Below are 18,838 nucleotides of genomic sequence, written 5' to 3'. Positions count from 1 at the left end.
TGGGAACCTGCTGGTTCCCGATTGGTGGCTCGCCCCGGTCACCTGGCCCTGGCCAGGCTGTCCAGCCCACCCTCATTCTGGCGTCTAAAGCGGCTTCCAGGCCGGCTGACTGGACAGACGGCCCCGCCAGGCACAGGTGTGCAGGTGCGCAGGTGCCGGCGGGGGGGGGGGGCGTTCCGTGATCAGCTCTTCTGCAGCATCCTGGCTGACCCTCTCCCACCTGTGCGGGTCCCAGGTGACCCCAGCTGACCTCCGGGAAACGCAGACCACACTGGGTTAGCCTCCTCTGCAGTGTGGGGGCCACGCCCCCAGTGCCCCACCCCAGCCTCAGGATTGGTCTCTGTCCTTGCCAGTATTTTTTTTTTTTTTTTAGATTTTTTATTTGTTTATTTGAGAGGTAGAGTTACAGACCATGAGAGGGAGAGACAGAGAGAGAGGTCTTCCTTCCCCTGGGTCCCTCCCCAGATGGTTGTAATGGCTGGAGCTACGCTGATCCAAAGCCAGGAGCCAGGAGCTTCTTCCGGGTCTCCCACGTGGGTGTAGGAGCCCAAGGACTTGGGCATCTTCCACTGCTCTCCCAGGCCACAGCAGAGAGCTGGATCAGAAGTGGAGCAGCCGGGACTGGAACCGGCATCCATATGGGATGCTGGTGCCACAGGTGGAGGATTAACCTACTGAGCCATGGCACCAGCCCCCATTAATTCATTTTTTAAAGATTTATTTATTTATTTGAGAGACAGAGAAAGACACAGAGTCTTCCACCCGCTGGTTCCCTCCCCAGATGGCCACAACGGCTGGAGCTGAGCTGCTCCGAAGCCAGGAGCCAGGAGCTTCCTCCAGGTCTCCCATGCGGGTGCAGGGGCCCAAGGACTTGGGCCTCCTCCACTGACTCCTGGGCCACAGCAGGGAGCTGGATGGGAAGTGGAGCGACTTGAACTGGCGCCCACAGCGATGCCGGGGCCACAGGCAGAGGTTCGCCCGCTGTGCCACGGCGCGGTCCCCATCACTCACGCATTTAACGTGCACAGCTCCGCTGCAGGAAGCAAGCCCACCATGCGGTGTGGCCATCACCACCACCCTCTCCAGAACCTTCTGTCCCCTCACGCTGAGGCCCTGCCCCCACTAGACAGAGTCCCCGGCCCCGTCTCCATGGATCTGACGGCCCAGGGGACCTGGCCTTGGTGCCTGGCTGGTCTCTCCGAGCATGCTGGCAGGTGCGGGAACCCCTGCCTCCCGAGGGGCCACACTGCTTGCTCCCCGTGACGGGCACCCCGGCTGCTGGAATTGTGGCTGCAATGCCGGCGTGGTGGGTGGGACCCGCTCTGCTCCCTGGGGGATCCCAGCCTGGCAAACTCTGCCTGCCCGTCTGGAGCCTCCGCGTCCCTGTCCCCGGGGCAGGGCAGACACCTCAGCCCGCCCCATCGCTGCCAGCGAGCTGCCCAGTCTCTGCCCCGGTCTGACCGGCGAGGGTGACCAACGCCCCACGGAGGGGCTCATAAGACGTGGCCCCAAGCCAGTCCTCGAAGCTGAGCCTCGTCCGGGCCCAGTGTCCGGTGCGGGACTGGAGGCAGCGAGTGAGGACCGTCTGTGGGCCGGCCAGCCCTACTGTGGCCAGGCCGCCGAGGCTGAGGTGGGCAGGGATGGGGAATCTGGCTCAGGGGGAGACGCAGATGCAAGCCCACAGGGAGGGGCCTGTGGGGACTGGACTTCCCTTCCCAAGAGGAACCCCGCCCCTGCACTCCATGGGGAGGGGCTCACAGGGACCGGGGAGGCGGGCGAGGGCGTGGCTTGGAGGCAGAGGTGGGGCCCTCCAGCCCTGGCACGCGGGCCAGCCCCTCCCGGTGGCTCCTCTTTGACACCTGCCAGCACAGGGCATGGCTGCTCTGCCAGGCTGGCCCCGCCCCACCCCGCCCCTGCCAGCCAGCCAGCCGGGGCGGCTGCCTTCCGGGAAGCTGGGGGCCTCGTCCCCCCCCCAAGAGGCGGCGTCATCCATCTCCCATCCCTGTCTGGAGCTATTACTCAATTACAGTCCCACGAGGCCGCTTGTCTGCTGGGGAGGGGGCGGGGTCTGCGACCCAGCCCAGCCCTACAGCTGAGCCCGCGGGCATGGGGGCCTCGGACCACCCGGAGGCCTCCCACACCGCTGGGGAGCTGGGGCAGCGGGCGGGGCCAGGAACCGCAGGGGAGGGACAGGCCTGGCTGTGAGGTCCGTGGCCACCAGGCCAGGCTGACCCCCAGCTCTGCTGTGGTGCGGAGGCCTGTGTTTGCCTGCTACGGAGCCCCCGCCCTCCCGAGGGCCCAGGTGGCCAGGGTGCTGCGGGAGCCGTTCCCACGCCTGCGCACTGCCCGCTCGGGCCAGGTCTTCCCCCAGCCCTGAAGCGCCCCGCCAAGGGCCCCTGTAGTCTCTGACCAGAGCCCTGCGAGGGGTCCCAGCCTCCCGCTCGGCCCAGCCACTCCAGTGGGAGGGCCAGGGGCTTCTGCCACAAGCCTGCTGCCCACGCGCCCTCCACTGCCCAGTGCCCGGTCCTTCCCGGGCTCAGGGCAGGCTGTGGTACAGCCCCCAGTGCTCCTCCCCTTCCAGGCCAGGTGCACGAGGCCGTGGAGTGAGGGGCATGGGGCGGGGGTCCACCACTGCGGGTGTCTCAGGGTGCGAGTGACAGGTCAGCGAGTTGGCGCCCCCACCCCAGCAGCGGCAGGGACAAAGCTGACGTGGCAGCCTCCTCCCTCGGGCAGGACAAAGGCTCTGGGGGGAGGGGGGGCTTCGGATTCAAAGCCGAAGGGGCTGAGGCCTCTGTCCATGTCAGAGGCTGCAGTGCACGGAGGCCAGGACAGGGGTGCGGGCGCCAGGTCTGCCCATCTCCCCCTGCCCCTGCCCCCAGGAGCCCACGTGACGGGGGAAGGTGGAGCCAGGGCCTGGTCCCACAGTTCTGGCAACAAGGCCTCAGCCCGGGGCGACCCTGACAGCGGGGCGAGCTGGGCCTGGCGCTGGGGTGGGGACACACAGGCTCCCAGCTCCCCAGCCTGCCTGGGGCCCGGCCCCGCGGGCACCCCATCTGCACCCGAGGCTCAGCGCCGGGCCCGTGCAGGCTGCAGCTTGGGGACACGGCTGGGAAGCGCCGGGCACCAGGAAGGGGGCCTGTGCGGTGCTTGGAGCCCACCGTGTCGGCTTCAGATGTCGAGCGCCCAGCCTGGCTGGCCCAGAGCCGAGGGTGGACACGGCTGGAGGGACAGTCCCACATGTGGAGCCAAAGTCCAGGGTCCCCTGGAAGCCAGGGCTCCAAAGACCCCCAAGACAGGGGTCGGCACGCTGGTGCCTGTGGGAGCCCCAGCCTGACTCCTGCTGACGCCCCTGAAGCCACAGCCACGCCCCCCACCCCACCCCGGGCCTGGAGGCCACCCTGCCCCCGCCCCGCCCCGCTCTTCTCCGGCTCCCCCAGCCCTCGCGGCCAAGCACAACCCGGGAAACTTGGGTTTGAACTGACTTTATTATTCTGTAAATGTGAATTTTACAAAGCGGTTTTATCATGAACGAAACATCCTGGGCTCCTGCCTCGGCCCGGGAGCCCCCGCACCCTGGCCGGGAACGCGCCGGTGGCTGTGGCCCCGGGGTCGCGGCCCCGACGCCAGGGCAGCCGGGAGCCAGTGAGGACGAGGGAGACGCTTCCTCCCTCTTCAGACGAACAGAAAACCAAAGCTGGCGTCGCGGCAGCCGCGTCTGCCTGGGCGGCCGGGCGTTCACAGGTCCCGGACGCCCTGCGGCCCCGCCCTCTCCCCGCACGCACGGCTTCCGAGCGTGTTTGCACCCACTGCCATCCACATTTTCAAGTCAAAAATATTTATACATTTTATGCTGAGTTCTTTTTTTTTTTTTGTCTGCTAAAAATAGTATTGCAAGTTTTGGCTTCTTTTGACATAGAAATTAGAGTCGTGCACAAGGCTAACAACGGAAGCGACTGATCGCGCAAGCAGGCACCCACCCTGAGGCTTCTCCATCCTGCGGTTTGCCTTTCCTTGTATTTTTTTTCCCAAAGAAACAAAACAAAACAGACAGACGGACGGACAGAAGACCACCTCTGCCACCTCGCGCTCCCAGCCCCGCGGGGGAGCCCGCAGCAGCGATTTTCTGAAACAGTAGTCACAGCGCCAGAGGCCGGCCCCACGGCCTGCTCACCGCGGCTGCGCAGGCCCCGGCCTCTCCCCGCCCGCAGCAAAGAGGCGTCCACAGTACGGCCCGCGTGACCCCGCGGTCGGCCGGCCAGGCCTCGTCACCCCCACCGCCCCTCCCCCGGCTCCAAGCACCACACCCCCACCAGACGTCACCGACCCCGGGACCCCCCTCCCGGGGGGACAGGGCCCACGCGGGCCCCTCCCGGCCGGCCGTCACACACCGCTTTGTCCACACTTGGGGCAAAGTAAGACAGAAACCAAACGCAAAGTGAAGCAAGCACAGAGAAGGCCGGGCGGGCAGACGCCGCGGGTCCAAGTGCCAGGGCTCAGTCTCCAGGGCGTCTCGGGCCTTTTGCACTTGTCCCAGCTGCCTCCGGGCCCCGCCCCTCGGGAGGGGCCCAGGCCGGCCCCCTCCCCAGCTCGGCCCGGGCCCCTCCAGCAAAAGGCAGCTCTAGAATTGCTACACGGCAAGCTCTGGGGTGCCCACGGGGTCCGGGCGGCTCGGGCAGCCCCCGTTTCTGGAATTAGTCATCATGTAAACAAGGCAGGGAGAGGGTCTGGCTTTCCTGGGGGGGGCGATGGAAAGACGCTAAGGCACTCTGGAAGGCCCCTCGGAGCCCGGCCCCCGCCCGCCGCCCGGGTCGGAGCGGCACCCGGCAGGACAATCACGCCTCGCGGGGACACGTAGTGCAAACGCTCGGCCGGCCCGCCGGGGGCCGGGGAGCTCAGAACCATTCACATTTTAGATTATTACGAAGTCCACCCACAGCTCCCGCCTTCCCACCAGACCAGAGCAGACGGCGACGACGAACACGTAAGGAACACAGGTCACGGCATTGTGCTAGCCTGAGTGACCCAGGCGATCTCGCGCGGCCACCCCCCTCCCGCGGCCGGCGGCCCCTCCCTGTCCTGTCGGGGGGTGGGGGGCCCGCTTTGGAATGGAGGGGGACAGAGCCCTTCTGTCACCAGCCAGGACGGTCTCCTGGCTGTCCCCAGGGATGCTGAAATTAAAGTGCAAATCTGGCGGGGGGGGGGGGCGGATGGAAGAAAACTCCAGGGAGGACGGGGCGGGGCAGCCCTGCTTCCCCCCACGATCCTCTCCCCCCTCCAGGAAGCCTTGGTCCAGGTCCCCAGCGGGCTCTGGGCAGGGGGCTCCAAACCCCTACCCCAGAGCCAGAGATGGGGAGGCAGGGCCACCTCCCAGCCAGGGGGTTCTGGTGCAGAGTGGCTGCCCGTGGTCCCCCTACCCTCTTTCCGGAAGCCACCAGAGCCTTCTGGAAGGCAGGCACATGCTAGGCCAGGTTGGAGGAGCCCCCCCCAACGCCAGTCTTCCCAAGGCCTCTGCCCTCAGGGAGGGCAGTGAGAAAGACAGTGGGACCTCCAGGCTCCCGCTGGCTGGGCCCGCTCGGGGGAGGGGCCGGGGTCCCACGGCCATGCACCTGGGCGGGGGTGGGGTGGGAGCAGCAGCAGACCCTAAGTCCTGGGACAGGGTTCTCAGGCCACACCTGGGGGCCTCCCAGGGCCCTGAGCCCCCCAGGGCATACAGACAAGGGGCCCCCACCCTTACCCCAAAGCCAACAAAGGTCAGAGCCATCAGACAAGCAGCCTGGCCCCGGGCGGGGGGGCCTCCCTCGCGCCCTCTCCTGTCTCCCGGACCCCTGTGGTCCCAGCAGCCGCCCCTGCCAAGGCCCGCCCCAGGCCTGGGCCTGCAGCCAGAGCGAGGAGCCCTCGTGAGGGGGCTGCTCCAGCCTGGGCCAGCCTGGGCCAGCCTGGCCGCCGCCGCCTGCCCCGCAGACACCCCCAGTCCCCACATCTGGGTGGGGCCCCCACGGGAGGAGAGTGGGCCCAGGCCTGGGGTGCGCCTGGCCCCCATGGACCCCTGCTCCCGGGCCATGGTGGGCAGTGGACAGGGCCTCCTTCCTCCTCAGTTTTTTGCTCTATCGGGTCCGAAAGTTTCCAAACCATATACAGAAAAGATCCGAACCGAAACAAAACCGAAACACCGAAAACCAACCAAGCAACCCCAAAGCGGCTGAGGAGGCGGGCGGCGGCGAGGGCACAGCCGTGCACCCCACGGCGGGCGCCGCGGGGAGAAGGGGCTCCCGCTCCCCACCCCCAGGTGAACGGCAGAGACCACCGCGCACACGCGCTCACACACGCGCACATCCACACACGCACATGTGCCCATCTGCACACACGCACACACGCACACCCACACGCACGCCCCCGTGGGCGGTGCAGCCCCGGGCACCGGAGTCTGGGAGAAAGGGGGAAGAGAGCGGGCTGCCCGGCCCCGCACCACGGCCCGCGGTAAGGAACGGAGTGTCGCGGGGGGGGGGGGGGGGGGGGCGGGGCCGGTGGGCCGTCCCCCGGCCGGGAGACTGACCTCTGGGGCCAGCGGCCTACGTGGTTACAGTGTAATGAATGCGTTTGCTTCCTTCATCCGTTTAAATACAAGCAGAGTAAAATCACATTTTTCTCAGGCAACAGTAGCAGTCAGTAGGTGAGCGCGTGATCACATTGTATTAGTATCGCATGCAAGCAGCCCTAGTGCCCCGGCCGCGCCCGCCTACAAGGTCCCCGCGTAGGCGCCCTCCGGCCTCCGGGCCGCCGCGGCCGGCGTCTGCGGCCTGCCGGGGCTGCCGCTGGCCTGCTCGAAGGGCTGCGGGGGGCTCTGGCCGGCGGCCGGCAGCGGCTCCGGCGCGGCCACCTCCTGGATGACCGAGCCGGCCCCGTCCACCTCCTCGCCGGCGTCGGCCAGGTCGACATTCACGGCGTCGGTCCTCAGAGCCACGACGCTGGGGCCGTCGCCCCGGCGCTCGGCGTAGGCGCGCTGCTCGAACAGCTGGGCCGCGGCGGCCGGGAACTCGGGGTCCAGGGGCACGCTGGCCGCCGCGGAGCCCATGACCGAGCGGTACATCTCCACGCCCTCCGGCAGCATGGACTTGATCTTGGGCAGCCAGCGCTTGCGCACGCGCCGGGCGTTGGTGCACATGTCCGCGGCGATCACGTTCATCTCGCTCTCCTTGAAGCTGGGGGCGAAGTTCTGGCAGTACACTGCGGGGACAGGCGGCCGGGCGGGTGAGGGGGACCCGCTCGGCCCGGCAGGCCACGCGGCCCCCTCCTCCGGCTGCCGCCCGCCGCGGGGCTTGGGGCTGCTTGTGGGGTCCTGGTGTGGGGAGGAGTCGGCCACGGCCCCCTCCCTCTACCAGGAGCCGGGACGTGGCAGGGCCCCCGCATCTCCCGCTGCCCCGGCTGTCCGGCCCTCGGAGCCTCACCCCCGGCCACACGGGCCCTGCCGTCCCCGCAAGCGGAAGCCTCCACAGTGGACGGCCACAGGAGGCCGGGCAGGGTCTGTCCCTCCCCCCCGGGGGGGGGTGCAGGGTGGGGGTGGTGGGGGCGGTGGTCTGCCCCCCACGCCAGGGACCAGGCTCCGCCCCCACACCCCAGGAGCGGGAGGCAGAAGCCGGCCGAACAGATGGCAACGGCTCAAAATAACCTCAAAATGTAAATATGGGGTTTGTTCAAAAAGGAAAATTAGATCTATTTCACATATTAAAATAGTTTCGCAGCTGAATTCCTCGCGTCTGGAACCCTGCCAGGGCCGTTAGCGCCCGGGACCCGGCTGCCGGCTGCTCTTTTCTCCTCTCCCCGGGGCGGGGCCCACGTGGCAGATCCCGGGGGGCTTCCAAGTCCCACAAGACCCCCTCCCCGACGGGAGACCCGGCCTCTCACGTTTCACAGCGTTCAGCACTCGGCTGTCCAGTGGCTTGCGGCTGGGGTCGCTGGTGGACGAACGGATGCCTGTGCCACAGCTGTTGGCCAGCGTGTTCCTGGTGGGGCACAGCAAAGGGGGCGGGGGCCGCTGACCTGGGGCTCGGGGCTCCCCCAGGGGCACACATGCTGGGGGGAGGAGCCACAAGCCCACAGGGGAGGAGCTGAGCCCATAGGGGAGGGGCCGTGAGCTCACAGGGGAGGAGCCATGAGTCCACGGGGGAGGAGCCGAGAGCCTACGGGGGAGGAGCTGAGAGCCCATAGGGAAGGAGCCATGAGCCCATGGGGGAGGAGCCACGAGCCCACGGGGGAGGAGCTGAGCCCATAGGGGAGGGGCCGTGAGCCCACAGGGGAGGAGCCATGAGTCCAAGGGGGAGGGGCCATGAGTCCACGGGGGAGGAGCCGAGAGCCTACGGGGGAGGAGCTGAGAGCCCACAGGGGGAGGAGCCAAGAGTCCACAGGAGAGGAGCTGTGAGCCCACGGGGGAGGAGCTGTGAGCCCATGGGGGAGGAGCCACGAGCCCACAGGGGAGGAGCTCCAAGAGCCAGCCAGGCGAGGAGGAAAGCCCACTGGCTTTCAGTCCAAGTGACTGAGGGAGGGGTCCTGGTGGGCTGGAGTGGCATCAGGGGAGGGGTGTAGGCCCAGCCACCCTCTGGATCAAAGACGCAGAAACCCCCTGGGCCAGACCTGAGCCTTGGGCACTGGGACCCCCAGGGCACGTGGGGGTCAGCGGGTGGTGGAGGGGGGCTGGGGCCCACAGAGCCCCTGGGACTTCCAGCCCCTCCCGCGCTCCAGGGCGCCCCCCCGGGGACCCGAGGGACCCACCTGTCGAAGAAGGTGGCCAGGAGCCTGCGCAGCAAGACCTTGTGCTTCACCCCCGCGCACAGGTGGCAGTTCATGAGCTGGCCACGCGTGATGTACACCCCGGAGCCTGCAGGACACGCGTACCGTGAGCCGGGGCCTGCGGAGGGCATGGCCGCTGCCACTGACGCGCAGGCACCCGCGCCGCAGCCGGGGCCCTGCAGGGGCCGGGAGCGCCGCTGTCCCTCCCCCCAGCCCGGGGGGGACCCGGGCACTCAATGCCAGTGCGGGGAGGCGTGAGGCCCCCCAGGCTGCCGCACGGCACGGGGAGCTGCCTCTGCTGCCGGACCAGCTTCCGTGCGTGTGCGCAATCTACGGGGAGAGGCGAGAAACCCGCTCTAGCCTGACCTCGGCCTGGGGCCCAGCGGGAGGCCAGCACGGCGAGGACTCACCCGCCACCAGCTCCAGCTTCTCGCCGGGGTCGCCCTCCGAGTAGAGCTTGGGGTGGCAGCGGTACCCGATCTGGCTGATGAGGCTGGCGGGCAGCGCCACGAGGTCCCGGCGGATGAGCACGCAGGAGCGGCTCTCCAGTGGCACCGGCTCCGGCTTCTCCGGCACTGCGGGCACAGGACCCACCAGGTCAGCTGCAGCCGCCCTCCACTCCCCACCAGGCTGCACCCGAGTCCCGCCCCCAGTGAGCAGGTGGAGGAGGCCCCAGCTGGGCCCGGGAACAAGCCCCTGGGGGCAGGGGCGGCTGCCACAATGCGTCCAGCCAGGGCGTCGGGACGGGGGGACGGCTGGGACTGACAGGGTGGCAGCGAAGAAGCAGCACACGCCGGGGACAAGGGGGCCTGCTGGCCGGTGCGTCAGGACTGGGGATGAGGCTGGCGCCAACACGGCCGCACCTGCAACCCACAGACCCTCGGACGGGGTGGGGGCGACGCTGAGCGGGGGACCAGGTGTGGTCGGCCCTCAGGCTCCGCCCTCCCAGCACCGCCATGCCCGAGGCAGCCAGGCAGGGCCGCCCGGGGAAGGGGCTGTGAGGCTCGGGCATGGTCACGGCTGCGGCATGAGGAGCCGTCCGCCAGGAAAATGCGGCCGGGGAGGCCCAGGAACTTTGCTGACACACTGCTGGGGCAGACAGCGGTCAGGCCTGCTCTGAGCCGGGACCCCACGGCGACGACCCTCGGTGCCACCCGGAGCACCAAGGTGCATCCAAGCCGGGCTGCAGGGCCCGGGCAGTGAGGCCACTGCCCCGCCTGAACCCAGGCGCCACCAGGCCCCAGGCCGCCTGGCCTGGCCGGGTCCTCCGGCGGACTCTGCGGCCAGCGGTGCCCTCGGGGGCCCACGGCTGCCCAGGGTGGGGATCGCTCACCGACCCCATCTCTCCACTGCACCCAGCCCCCGTCCCAGGAAGCCTCGAGGGGCCCCCTCGCTCCTAAGGGGTCAGCCCCCACACAGGGCAGGAGACCAGGAGGTCCCCAGAGGGGGCAGCTTCCGGCCCCGGTCACGGAGAAGCTTCCTGGACAGGTCAGGGCGGCCACAGGTGCCCAGCCAGGGACAACCGGGCTTGGCGCCCCGCGGCCCAGGCCTTCCTGGGGACCCACTCAGGACTAAGGGGCGCCACACTGGGGACGGGGCGGGTTGGCCCAAGTGAGGAGACAGAGCAGAGGCCAGAAAGTGGCCGCTGCCCGCCGGGGAGAACTGGGGCCGGACAGACAGGCAGCAGCACTGCGGAATTCGACTTTTTTAGGGCTTAATTAGCGGCCCCCAGCACAGCGCCATGATGATTACACAGGCAAAGGAGCAGCAGCCACGGGAGGCGTGCTTGCCACAGAAATAACCCCGCCGCACGCCCCTCCCAGCCCCGCTCCCGAAACAACCGAAAAACTATTTCTGCCCTGCTGGGTGCCGGCTGCTGCAGTTAAAAATACCCTAAACCCACGGCACCTCGACGGCAGAGGTGCGCCCGCCCCCCGCCACGGCGTGGAGAGCGGGACCCTGGAGCGTGGCCTGGACCCCAAGGCGGTCGGGAGCAGCGGGGGTCCCTCCTGGGCCCGGCCTCATCTCGGTTTTCCGGATCCTGTGTCACACACGGCAGCGCCGTGATGGTCGGAGAACTGGCGAGAGCACGCAGCCCGTGGGGCGGCGGGAGACGAGTCCTGGTGCAGAGGGCCACCACGGAAAGATCCGGAACAGCGGCTCATGGGCGGGGCCGGGAGAGGCCCCGCCTCGCGTCACAGCAAACACAGGCTCGGCCGTGGTCAGGCCCCAGCAGCCGAGGGCGCCGGGCTGAGGGGCGAGGGGGACACAAGCGGGGGCCGGCTGACTTTCACAGTGAGGCACCGATCCATGAAACGCAGGGCGACGAGGCGGGCGGGGTGCGGGTATGGAGGGCTCCGGGAGGGGACCCACTGGCTGCGGCACTGGCAACCCTCCCCAGAGACCCTCCCCAACCAAAACACGAGCCGGGGGCCACAGGACGCTGGACAGAAGCAGGAGGGCCCCATCTGACAGCAGGGGCGGTCCCCAAGGACGCGAGCAGAGGCTGGGGGGAGGGGGCGCCACCCAGGGGAGCCCACCCCACGCACTGAAACCCCGGACGAGACAAGGAACCCTTTGCCAGACTACCCAAAAAGCCACCACTCTGTCCAGGCTGATGGAGAACGCCGAGCCACGTTACCCGGCTGAAGCCGAGAGGGGGCCGGCGCTGTGAGGTAGGCGGTAAAGCCACCGCCTGCAGCACTGGCGACCCTGTGGGCGTTGGTTCTAGTCCCGGCTGCTCCACTTGCGATCCAGCTCTCTGCTGTGGCCTGGGGAAGCAGTGGAGGATGGACCAAGTCCCTGGGCCCCTGCACCCGCGTGGGAGACCTGGAGGAAGCTCCTGGCTCCTGGCTTCAGATTGGCACAGCTCCAGCCGTTGCAGCCAATTGGGGAGTGAACCAGCGGATGGAAGACCCCTCTCTCTCTCTCTCTCTCTCTCTCTCTCTCTCTCTCTCAAATAAATAAATCCTAAAGAAAAGGCTGCCTACAAAGCTATGGCGACCAGGCCCTGTGGCGTGGGCAAGGGGACAGGCACACAGCTCAACGGGCAACAGGGAGGCCGACAGGTGCACAGAGGTGAGCAAAACTGGTGTGTGACAAAGGGACAAGGGCCAGTCCCCGAGGGAGTGGCCAGGAGCCACCGGGCGGCGCAGGCAACACCAGGCACCCCCCCCCCATAGGGCCACAGCGACCACGCAGAGCTGAACCAAAGGCGAGCTCCAGGGGAGACGGCGGAGAGGAAGCCAGGGCGGGATGCATGCGGGGTGGGGGCTGCCAGGGACGCCCTCCTCGGAAAGCCCGGAATCCTGAGATCCAGGGTCGCGCCCCACGACGGACACCGCGGGCTTTGCAAACGGACAACTCTGTGCAGGAAGCCACGACAGCCAGCCACGGGCCAGCGTGGCTCAGCGCAGTAAGCCACGGCCTGGGACGCCGGCCTCCCCTGAGCGCAGCAGGGGTCCTCGGGGAGCTTCTTCCCCCAGGCCGCCCTCCCACACCCCTCGAGGGCGAGGTCTCAGACCCCAGCCGCAGGGGCAGCTTGAACAGGGCTGCGGGGCCAGAGGTGACGCCAGGCCACGCGACCACACACAGGAGTGAGGCGCACACACCGGGCAGACGAGGCTCCAGGCGCTGTGGGGAGGCGGGGCCTGTGAGGCCTGAGACAGCGCGTACAGGGGTGAGGCCGGCAGTAACCCGTCAGGAATGGCTGCAGCCAGGAGGGGCGGGGCGCTGAGGGGCAGCGTGTGTGCAGGCCGAGGCCCAGCAGAGAGCTCGCGGCTGCGCTGTGACGCAGGTGAAGCCTCGGCCTCCGCCGTGGGCACCGGGTCGAGTCCCGGCTCTCCCTTTCCGTCCAGCTCCCAGCTGATGGCCTGGGGAAGCAGCGAGGGCGGCCCCCGTGCCTGGGCCCTGCACCCGCGTGGGAGACCTGGATGGAGCTCCGGCTCCTGGCTTCAGCCTGGCCCAGCCCTGGCCACTGTGGCCATCTGGGGAGGGATATGGAAGACCTCCCTCTCTCTCTCTCTCCCCCCCTCTCTCTGTCCCCTCCCTCCCTCCCTCCCTCCCTCCCTCCCTCCCTCTCTCTCTCTCCCCCTCTCTCCCTCCCTCTCTCTCTTGCTTGCTCACACCACGTGCACCAGGAGCCAGCGCGGGATTCGGGGAACGCGGGCGACCCCCAGCCTCGGCCCCGCAGCCGCTGCCCCTCGGCCGCCCGGAGCTTCTCCGGTGCCGGTGCAACGCCAGCGGCAGCAAAGCCCCTGTCGCAGGAGCTGTGAGATCAGACAACCGAGTCACCAGCTTTCAGACCACACTCCCGGGCACGGGACACACAGTGACCAGAGATGGGGGGGGGGGGGGCAGAACGCAGCAGGGGGCCTGGACACGCAGGCGGGAGGAGAGACGGGAAACTCCCCGGGGACAAGGACAGGGAGCCCCGGGATCAGGGACGGGCCGGCCGGCCGGACAGCTCAAGTTCGGGGCAGAGCTCAGCCAGCAGGAATGCTGACGTCACCTCCCCGGAAAAACAGCACAGAACACGTAATTAACCCATGAGCAGGGACACGGGCAGAGGTGACAGCCAGGCTGCAGATCAAACCCAGAGCCGACGGCCGGGGACCTGGAGGTGGCCGAAGACGCCCACGAAGGCGGGTCTGCCGGGGCGGGGGCTGCCCAGGGGCCACATCGCGGGGCCTGGCTCCACTCCCAACCCAGCACCCCGGGAGGCAGCACGGGACCTGGATGGAGTTTTGGCCACCGGCTTCCTGGGCGCTGCGGGCATTTGGGAAGTGACCCAGGAGAGCCGTGTCTGCCTGTGAAACTGACAGTGTCCAGCTGGCTGAGGCCGGGGGCAGAGAGGCGAGGGGCCCCTCCCCCTCCCCCTCCCCGGGCTCTGCACTGAGACGGCTCCTGCTCACGCGCTGGAGGTGGCAGCAACGCCCGAGTCCCTGGGCCCCTGCACCCACGCGGGAGGCCCGGGTAGGGCTCCCGCTCCTGGCTGCAGCCTGGCCCTGGCCGCTGCGGCCATCTGGGGAGTGAACCAGCAGATGGGTCATCTCCCTCTGCCACTCGGATACACGAATCTTTCACCAAAAGAATACAAGGAAGCCCAGGAGCAGCCTGGGAGGACGGGTGACGGCAGGGAGGGCACCAGCAGGCAGGACACCAGCCCGGAGCAGACACGGCAGGCCCGGGCCCCCACCCACGCACAGCCACGCAAGGGCAGGAAACTGATGAACAGGCAGGACGCGGCAGGTGCACCCCGGGGCACGGGGCTGCAGTGTGCAGACCTGACACGCACACGCACACGCGTGTCTGGGATCACGCAGCACACAACGACGGAACCCAGGGACCACGGGGACAAAGCCTGTAGGCAGCACAGAGCGCTTCTATCTGAAGGAGGATGGAACATGCCCTTGGGGCGTGTATACAGTAGGCGCTCTGCAGGTGCAGGGTCTGTGACGCTGCCTCTCACACACACAGTGACTCATAAACAAAGACGGAGGCCGAGGGCGGCTCCAAGTTTGGAAACAAGCGAGGGACGGGCGGACGGCTCTGCACGTCAGCAAGGGCAGAGGACGCCTGAGGTCACGGGCAGGGGTCAGAGGGCACAGGCGGGTGTGTGGCAGGGGTCAGAGGGCACAGGCAGGTGTGTCCCGTCTTGGAGCGCCTGGGATCAAGCCCAGCTCCCACTTCCCACCCAGCTGCCCACTGATGCACCAGGAGGCACCGGGAGGCAGCGGTGATGGCTCCAGTCCTGGGCCCTGCACCCGATGGCAGACCCGGGTGAAGCTCCTGGCTCCGGCCCGGCCCGGCCCTGGCCGCTGCGGCCATCTGGGGAGTGACCCAGCAGAGGGAAGACCTCTCTCTGTAGCTCTGCCTTTTGAAGAAATAAACAAATCTTAAAAAGAGAAAAGACAGGAAAACCACAAAGGAACAGAGAAAGAGTGCTGGAAACCAGAGGGGGAGAGCCTGCAAAGAGGAGGCCACGGCCACGGGGAGGCCACGGCCACGGGGGGGGGGAGGCCACAGGGGGAGGACACAGCCACGGGGGGAGGCCACGGCCACGGGGAGGCCACAGCCACGGCGGGGGGAGGCCACGGCCACGGGGGAGAGGGACTTCCAGGAGCCAGCAGCCAGCTGAGGGACGCGCACGGCGACCTGCGGACGGACCAGACCCGAGAGGGTGTGCCTGCCTGCTGGGTCACTCCCAAACACCCCGGTGCCAAAGACGGGGACCAAGAACTCAGTGCCGGCCTCCCCCGTGGGCGCAGGGATCCAGGTCGCAAGCCATCGCTGCTGCTGGACTCACTGTCCCCCCCGGGCGGGCTCTGCTTCGGGGGTGCCCACTGCGTGCCAGCTGGCAACAGGGTGTGCTGGAACCCCAGGGCCTCGACCCCAAGCCCCGACCACGGCTGGGACAGTGGCAGGCGCGCCCTGCGAAACGGCCAGATTCACCCCGCGACCCGAACTCAGAGACCTGAGTGCGAATGTCTGAAGGCCCAGGCCTACGCCCACCCAGAACCTTGTGTTTGGCTGCTGAGCAGACCCGAGACCCCACCTACTCCTGGGCGGGGGGACAGACACAGGACGGCGGCCAAGCCCTGCGGCGGAGGGGCTGCCAGAAATGACCACAGGGTGGGCATAGTCCCTGCCCCTCGGACGTGGAGGTGACTGTGGGACCCCCAGCCCTGGGCAAGCTCAGACGCACGCTCTACCGGGAAGGCGACCACGTCGTCGGGGGCGGCAGTGGCGACCCCGGAAAGACGAACAGCGCCAGGAGCCCGAGCTACGCGGCCACAGCAGCACCGGGGCCCGGGCTACGCAGCAGACACGGAGGCGTCCAGGCAGGAGGCCCGCAGCAGAGCCGGACGCAGGTGCGAGGAAGCACCGACGCGGGGACTCAGCCCGACCCCGAGACACGGGCAGAGCCCCAGGCCTCCCGAGGGCCCTCAGCGCCCACGAGGCCACTGGTCACCGCCGGAACGAGACGGGGGAGACTCTGAAACACCCACAATGAAACTATGCGGGCGCCGGGCGCGTGCGGGGGTCGTCACCAATGCCACCCCAAGTCGGGTGCCTGGTCCCCTGCCGGCCCCGCCCACGGCTTCCTGCACCGGCCCTCAGTGGCCCTCAATGCACGTCGGACTCGGCCAGGCCCAGCCCCGGTTCCGGTGGGAACTTGGGGGTTAACTGTGGGCAGGTCTGTCTCACTCAAGTAAAACGAAAATAAATCATCTCTTATATTTGAAAACCAGAGTTACAGAAATCGATCTTCCATCCCCTGGTTCACTCCCCAAATGGCCGCAACGGCCGGAGCCAGGAGCTTCTCCTGGGTCTCCCACGCAGGTGCAGGGCCCAAGGACCTGGGCATCCTCCACTGCGTTCCCAGGCCACAGCAGGGAGCTGGATCAGAGGTGGAGCAGCCGGGACTCAAACCGGCGCCCACATGGGAGGCCAGCACTGCAGGCGATGATGGCCTAGCCCGCTGCACCACAGCGCTGCCGGTTAAGTCTCCGCCCGTAATGACAGCATCAGCCCCAGCCGCTCCACTTCCGACCCAGCTCCCTGCTGATGCACCTGGGAAGGCAGCGGAGGACGGCCAGTGCTCGGGCCCCTGCACCCGCGTGGGAGACCCGGAGGAAGCTCCTGGCTCCTGGCCGCTGATCGCCTCAGCTCCGGCCACTGCAGCCATTTGGGGAGTGAGCCAGCAGATGGAAGACCTCTCTCTCTCTCTCTCTCTCTCTCTCTCTCTGTGACTTTCCAAGAAGAATCTATGAGTCAATCTTTTAAAAATCAATGCTGTGTTTCTGTGAACTGCACACACGTGCACAGGGCGCCCTGCCTGTGGCCGGCGGGGTCGGGAGGGGCCGGGGGACAGTCCAGGTGCCACCAGGAGACTCCGGTGGGCACAGCTCCTGCTGTGATGTCTGCCTCAGCTACACCCCGAGTCGTGGCCTTGGGGAGTTCAGGGCTCGAGGGTCAGCCAGGAACAGTGCACTTGCTGGGGGGGGGGGGGGGGCAAGGGTGCCCAGGGGGCCCCAGAGATGCTCGGTGAGACACACATGGCCGGCAGGAGTGCCCCCAACTCCCCACTTCTCGGGCCCCAACCTATCCAGGCCCGTGGCTTAAAGCCTCCCTCACCGGGGAAAGCGGTTCCAACAAAGTGGCCGCACCCCTGGTCCTCTCGTGGGAACCGCACGTGACAGCTGCCGGCAGAAGTGGTCTCCCCGCCCCCAGCAGACCCCCGTGGGCGGCCTGCACTGTGCCACGTGGGGCAGGCTCTGCGAGCTGGACCTCGTCCGAGGGCAGCGCTGCCACCCCACGGGCTCTGCGCTCCAGGCCCGGGCCGACGCCCACCGAGCTGACCTCGAAGGTCACAGGCCACACGGCCAAGGGCACTGTGGCCACTGCCTCTCCTGGGACCACAGAGCCACCCACACCCTTGGAGCGGGCAGGGCCGGGGATGAGCAGGGCCAGGTGCCTGGACAGCAGGGCTGAGGCAGGGCCCTCGGGGGCCACGGGCAGTTCCGTTGTCCAAGTTCCCCCTGCATTTGTGCTGCGACTGCCGGGCCCCACAGAGCACGTGCAGGACCCAGGGGGGTGGGCTGGGCGGGGGCAGACTGGGCCGGATCCACCTTCCCTGCAAAGAGCGTCCAGGGCGGAGCTGGGCAGCCCGCTGGCCTGGCCCCTCCTGGCCCCCACACCCTCTCCCCCACAGCACAGCACCCCAAGGCTCACTCCCTGCCCCCACCGCGGGCGCCTCCCCAGCCGGGACATAATCACACGTGGGGCCTGGGCCTGTCTCGGGCACTGTGGCGGGGAGCCACGGGACAAGGGGCAAGGACCCCACACCCGCGCCTCGGCGGCCGGAGACCACAGCCCAGAGCCCCAGAGGGAATCTGCCCTGCGTGGGAGACGTCCTCGTCCTCAGCTGCCCGCCCAGGGATGAGGCCCACGCTGCCCTCGGCCGCCAGCTCGCTGCCCGTCAGGCTGGGTCCCGACACGCGTGAGCGCCGGGCGCCTGCACCTCCCGCGAAGGCGAGGTCTCCGCTCCCGGCACGACAGCCGGCCAGCGTGACAGGTGCACGTCGCCCCGTCTGCTGCCAGCCCCCACGGACGCTGGGGACGGACCCCCCACAGGGCTTCTGGTTGGCACCCCAATCGTACCAGACTGGATCCACCTGCACGTGCACTGGGAAGACCCAAGCCGGCGGCCACGGCACAGGCCCGGGGGAGTGACGGGCGAGCCACTTCCTGTCCTGCCTGCCCACTGGAGTCCAGCATGCAGGCTTGGAGGGGGGTGAGTGTGGGCATCGCTGTCCCCTGGCCACACACACCTCGTGGTGCACAGTGGGCGACTTCAGCCAATCTCTCACTTGACCGGTAGGGAGCCCCGGCCGGAGGGGACCCGGCGAGGAGCAGCAGGCTGTGGGATGCCCCAGCAGGCACCAGGATCCGCCCCGGGGCGGCCTTGGCGGGCCCCGCCCCTCAGCCTCCCCCCAACCAGCGGTGCTGGCGACAACGTCACTGCCAATAACCTAGATTTTCACCAAGAAGCCACACGCCCCCTCCTCTGCCCCACTTATGGGCTTTGCCAAAGACAGAACCACAGCTCATTGTCCCGAGGCCCCTCACAGGCCCGGCCTCCCACACGGCCTCTGGGCACCTCTGGGAGGGTGGGCCGGCCACACGCGGGAACCCCCCGGGGCCCAGCCCTGGTCCCACAGCCGCAGCGTGGCTCATGGCTCGGCCCCTCAAAGCCTCTCACAGCCACGGTCGGCCAGCACGCAGGAGGGGAGGCCTCCGGCTGACCCAGCTCTCGGTGGCAGGTGCATCGGACGAGCTGTCCCCTGCACCCTGCTCCCTGCGACCCAGCGTCCAGCCCGCCTGTCCCCGGGCCAAGGTCACACTGGACGAGGGGCACGGGGTTTGCAGCAAGAACTCTGGAGGTGTCAGAGCCCACGGGCCTGTCCCTGGCTCAGGGTGCTCGTGGGGAGCCGCGGCGGCAGCCCTGCCCCAGCGCCCGCTCCACGGAGCCCCGTCCAGCTGCCACGCT

The 18,838-nt window shown here is 68.5% G+C and overlaps 1 protein-coding gene across 4 annotated transcripts in view; it reads right to left on the bottom strand.

The window, feature by feature from the left end:
- Positions 1-3,466: 3,466 nt before the first annotated feature.
- The window catches only part of NACC2 (NACC family member 2), a 40,625-nt gene continuing 25,253 nt past the window's right edge, over positions 3,467-18,838 (bottom strand). For all 4 annotated transcript variants that reach the window (XM_070066742.1, XM_070066756.1, XM_070066750.1 and 1 more), the window contains 4 exons: positions 9,195-9,359; positions 8,767-8,872; positions 7,903-8,000; positions 3,467-7,224 (listed from right to left, as the gene is read on the bottom strand). In XM_070066742.1, coding sequence (XP_069922843.1) covers positions 6,737-7,224; positions 7,903-8,000; positions 8,767-8,872; positions 9,195-9,359 — 857 coding nt within the window. In that variant the 3' untranslated portion in view covers positions 3,467-6,736. The remainder of the gene's footprint in view (positions 7,225-7,902; positions 8,001-8,766; positions 8,873-9,194; positions 9,360-18,838) is intronic.

This window comes from Oryctolagus cuniculus, chromosome 1 (genome assembly GCF_964237555.1).
Source record: "Oryctolagus cuniculus chromosome 1, mOryCun1.1, whole genome shotgun sequence".
NCBI classification, from domain to species: domain Eukaryota; kingdom Metazoa; phylum Chordata; class Mammalia; order Lagomorpha; family Leporidae; genus Oryctolagus; species Oryctolagus cuniculus.
The sequence above is the reverse complement of the archived record's forward strand: the minus strand, read 5'-3'. Positions and strand labels throughout refer to the sequence as shown.